Source organism: Pyxicephalus adspersus, chromosome 3 (assembly GCF_032062135.1).
Source record: "Pyxicephalus adspersus chromosome 3, UCB_Pads_2.0, whole genome shotgun sequence".
Taxonomy (NCBI): domain Eukaryota; kingdom Metazoa; phylum Chordata; class Amphibia; order Anura; family Pyxicephalidae; genus Pyxicephalus; species Pyxicephalus adspersus.
Window position 1 is genome coordinate 156,513,591 of NC_092860.1, and position 5,184 is coordinate 156,518,774.

Below are 5,184 nucleotides of genomic sequence, written 5' to 3' on the forward strand. Positions count from 1 at the left end.
TAATAATAATTATGTATCTCATCTATAATAAGAACCGAGTGTGGAATCTCTAGCAGAACAATGATAAGAATGCGGGCAGCTGGGTATTATGAGCTGCTATTTATTTTGTGATTGGATCTGGCACAGAATCTGATTTCCGGCTCCTTCTGTGCCATTGCATGCCAAGTTAGCTTACTCCTAGGTAGCGCCATTATTTTATCAGCCGCCCTCTAGAGATGTTATTTTTCAGCTTCTGAGGACGGGTTAAGTTGTTTTTGATTCAAGAATAGCTAAATAAACCCTAAAAACATTTAGCAAAGAATGGGAAATGGGGAGATGGAGGTTCTGTCTTTATACAAGAGCCATGTGCATTCCAATTGGAATCCGGGCAAATTGTGTAATTCTTCTGGATCTGTGTGGGGGCTTCCCATAATACAGACCGGTCCATGCATCTCTCTGCGCAGGAGCTTCCTGTAATACAGACCGGTCCATGCATCTCTCTGCCCGCTTATCTCTCTTATATTTGCAGCGTTTTCATTTCCTCCTCGCCCTGACATTTCTATTACAGAAGAAGAATGAACGGAGATGACAAATCCGGAGACTTCGGCTTTTCATTATCCAGAACCCCCCAGGCCCTGACGCAACACATGCAGCTGCGACCACTTAACAGGCAGCCAGATTCTGCTTTGGCTGGTTATATGGAATTATTGGAGCTTTCCAGGCAAATGTGGGCCAAGTATATCCTCCGAGTGTTGTGCCAGCGGGGGCCCCGACATGTATGGATGACTTTGGGGTCTCAGGAACTTCAGAATAATCCCGCTCTGTCCCCAATAAGTGCTTGGTTGGTTACTGTAGCATGGAGCAATATTATGCCATCGGCCCAGAGTACAAGGCTCCCCTCCTCCCCTCCGGCCAGGAGACTGAATAGGGGCAGCAAGGAGTAAAGGGGTTGTTTAACTTGCACCCTCGAAATGGGCCCACAGAGCTATATTCACGAAAGAATCATTAAATATATTTTATAAGCAGCTTTCCCAGTCTTCTGAATATCAAGCTGGGGTGGAATAGAACTCTAAGCCAATCCGTTTGACCATAGAGGACCCACTCTTACCTTATGTGTGACCCGCGGGCCCTCAGATCCATTCCTCAAACATTGCTTGCATTGAGTTTCCGAGGAATCTGTGATCACGGCACGTCAATACTACTAAATTATTTCGTTTTATTACCGGGCTGAGCGGCTTTAAAATTTTCATCTGTACTCGCTGGGAAGAGAGCTTAAAAGGACAACACAATGGGCACAACCTGTGCCCATTATAGGACGAGGGCGGCAGGGCAATAGCCGGAGTTCTTTATGGACCCATTAATATCTTCTATTAGGGTGAATGAGCTGCCAACCTGTGCACCATCACGGGCCACGGGGACTTTAGAGGTAGGAAAATCCCTGGAGTTCTTCTTTATAGGCCCATTTAGATCTAAAGGTTCCATTAAGCAGGCCAATGTATGGGCTTCCAACACCCCAAGCCAATCTGTGCACCGTCATGTGCACCCAGGGGGATTTTGGCAATACCTAGGCCCACTTAGATCTTTGTGTTAATATATTCCATTAAGGTAAAATGGCTGCCAATGCCCCCTAAATATTGCAAAGACCCCTGTGTTTATCCCCATGCATCACGCATTGCAACACTCTAAAACACAGGGCTTCTGTATTGGGTAGGCGGCCCATCCTTGTGCATTTTCCTGGCCTTCACCATGGGGGTCCTTGGATCACACAAGAGCAGAATATAAGACTTCGGTTTGCTCTCTGTTATCTTGCAGCAGAAAAGGTTCTGAAGTTCTTGATGGACAGGAGAGCCGTGGGGATGTGTTGGGCGATATGTGACATCTCTTTATTTAACATTTCCATGCCATGGAGACCCTCCGACCTCGTCTGTCCATCACCCGGGAAAAGCTTCCTTGTCTTGTGCGAGCGGAAATGGAATTATTGAGTTTTAAATCGCTGTCCATCATTGAGAACATTTTAGACTCCCAGGGACAACGTTATATTTGGCTGCCATTATTCCTGGCTATAAAATTCCAGCTGCCTGGCTCTCCGTATCTTCAGGATGATGGAAGTGAGGGCCACAAGATTGGGCTCCTTGATATGGACGCCAGGCAGTCAGCATTCCTAGAAGACAATCGTTTTTGTAATTGGCAAATGTTTTCAATTCTGGACCAGATTCATTTTAGGTTTGGTTGGTCATCTTAGCCCTCCCATGGTAATCTATCTTTTCCGGTCTTGGAGAGCTTCAGGTCCAACGTGTAGACCCGAAATCTGCCAAGGCATGGACTCCATTAAACATTTGTAGGTGTCTAGCACCAGGAGTAGCAGCGGATGCTTTAGGTTGGACCGCCATCGGTCGGTGGTAATTTCCAGCACATCCCACACTTGTTAAATTTGATCTCCTGTTCTTCAAACCATTCCTGGATAATATTTGTAGGTTGGAAGGGCAGGAAGGAAGAAGCCAAGGCAATCATTACATACCATTGCCAGGCTATGTGGCAGCACTGTGGCTCAGTGGTTAGCACTCCGGCCTTTGCAGCGCTGGGTCCTAGGTTTGAATCCCAGCCAGGCTATTATCTGCTTGGAGTTTGCAGGTTCTCCGCGTGTCTGCGTGGGTTTCCTCCGGGTACTCCGGTTTCCTCCCACATCCCAAAAACATGCGGTTAGGGTAATTGGCTTTCCCCTAAATTAACCTTAGACTACATTAATGACATATGACTATGATAGGGACATTAGATTGTGAGCTTCTTTGAGGGACAGCTAGTCACATGACTATGAACTTTGTACAGCGCTGCATAATATGATGGCGCTATATAAATACTGTGTAATTATAATGAAGAGTTGTATGTGGTAGCTGGTAAAGTAGAATCTACATCAATATTCAAGGTTTCACCGGTCATCAGAACATTCTACCCAGTGACCATTGTAACTGCACCCAGCCATCTACACCAGGGGTGTCAAACTCAAATACACAGAGGGCCAAAATTAAAAACTTAGATAAAATCACGGGCCAACCTTGAAAGTAAAATAGCACCGCTACTACAATTCCCTGCGTCAAGAAAACAGTCCAATGCGGGGCCACACATAGACAGAGAGGCCCCTGGTCTATAGACGCGAGTGATGCCGGGGAATTGTAGTAGCGGCGCTATTTCAATGCAGAGCCGGGCCAGCTGCAATTCTATTTTAGGATTCCGTTGGGGGCCAATAAAAGGGTGTTGCGGGCCAGATTTGGCCCGCGGGCCAGAGTTTGACACCCTTGATCTACACAATCTTAAACATAATATTATGACCAGTCCACCTTCCTCCAATACTCCATGGTCCAGTTCTGACACTCACACGCCCATTGAAGGGATGTAGAGAAGGGTCCCCATGGGCACTTCCACCATTCGGCAGCTACGGTTCCACCATCCCCCGCTTCCACCATTCCCCCATGCACAGCAAGCTCCGATAGCGTTATCTCGGGGCCATCCTTATATTTTCATGCAATGCGTGCTGGAGTAGCTCCCGTATGGGACTAAATGGGTTAACCTCCTTCCCTCCCCCCAAAGACCAATGTTGCCAATTGTCTCCCCTTGGACCCATTTTAGTAGGCACTAAGCACTGCATAGCAGCGATGACATTTTAGAGATGATCTTCCCTCCAGGTATTAATAATTGCCGCTTATATTCTCATATTTGCACATTAAAGAACAGACCATTCACTTACTGTCTAATATATCGCACCCCATGACAAATACGTATCCCTTTATAAGTATATATGGCCATATGACCATAAATATAACATAATTACCATTTTCAACCAGCAGGTGGTGCCCTACATTCTGCCCCTCCTTGCCAAGCTCTGGATAAGAAGTGTTTGCCATTTATAGCCGAGCGAGGCTGAGACGTGTTCTGTGTCTGGGATAAGAGTCTGCTTTGTGTCATTTGGGGTAATCGGGGACAATGCAGGAACAGAATGTTCCCCTCTCATGGGTGAGAATTATCGCTTGCGGAAGAACTCCTCCAATCTGCAATCATCTTTCCTATAAAATGTTAGCATTTCCTTCATTAGAGGTCATTGGCTACAAGTTTGCATCCTGCACAGGAAAGCTGGGCTTTCTTTTCTGTGCTTATAATGTTTCCTGTGTACCTGCCATGGAGTTTTCTCGCCTGTCTCTTGCACTCAGCCTGAACTTAACCTGAACTCTTTGTGCTGCTCTCTCCACTTAATCCTAAAAATAGAAAACTATTAACTTCATACAGATCAGAATATTGTATGGAGAACCGAATCAGAGACCAGTTGGATGGAGTCCTCTGCATTATTTCTGGATTCCAGGGTTCAGGACTTGTTAAGTGCTTGGAGTTAGAGTCCATCGGTTTGGTTGTCCATGATTTTGTCCATCAGTTGGACAGGAAGTCAATGGAGGCTCGGACAACTTTCGAGGTTTTCACATCCATGGCGGTGACTTTGATCTCTGTGTCTCCAAACTGCATGCTGGCCTTGATCTCTCGCCGGAATGTTTTGCCATCATTGATGTCTGGTAAGTCCAGGTTGATGGTTCCACACTTCCTGACTCCGGGGTCGGTGATGTAGACCACGTCATCGGTGGAAGTGCAGTAGATGTTGATGATAATCTTGCGTTGCCCAAGTCGTGCAGGACAGTAGCTCCTCTGCACAATGTCACCAAGGGCCACCGATTGGTCTACGGAGACAAACTTATCGAAGATGTCTGTGCACCAGTTTTTCCCATCCTTCACCAGGAGTTTCTCCTTAGGATGCTTCCCTTCCACAAACTTATTGAGGACTCCGACCCCGTAGGTCAGTGGTGAGCGCCTCACTCTCACAATAGTCGGGTCAAGGCCAAATAGAACGGCGCCCTTCAGGATTGTCAGGCCTACATCTTGGGGGATGATGACCCGACAGATCTCGCTGAAGGCCGATTGGACAGCATTCTGAAGCATGGGCGACTCCGCAAACCCACCCACCAGGAACAGGTACTTAATGCCTTTCACCTCCGGCTTGTTCATCAGGTCACCTGCAGAGAAGAATTAGAATAAGGCTTTAGTCAATTCACAAATACCAACAGGCTTTCTGTTCCATAATAAAACAATTCTTTATGGGTTAGTCTCCTATATGTGCAATATCAAACTTTATATGTTAGTGATAGGTGGAGCATGTTGGCCTGAATC

The 5,184-nt window shown here is 46.5% G+C and overlaps 1 protein-coding gene across 1 annotated transcript in view; it reads right to left on the minus strand.

Moving 5' to 3' along the window:
• Positions 1-4,300: 4,300 nt before the first annotated feature.
• HSPA12B (heat shock protein family A (Hsp70) member 12B) overlaps positions 4,301-5,184 on the minus strand; it is a 17,930-nt gene continuing 17,046 nt past the window's right edge. Inside the window, exon 12 of the mRNA XM_072406986.1 lies at positions 4,301-5,030. Coding sequence (XP_072263087.1) covers positions 4,396-5,030 — 635 coding nt within the window. The 3' untranslated portion in view covers positions 4,301-4,395. The remainder of the gene's footprint in view (positions 5,031-5,184) is intronic.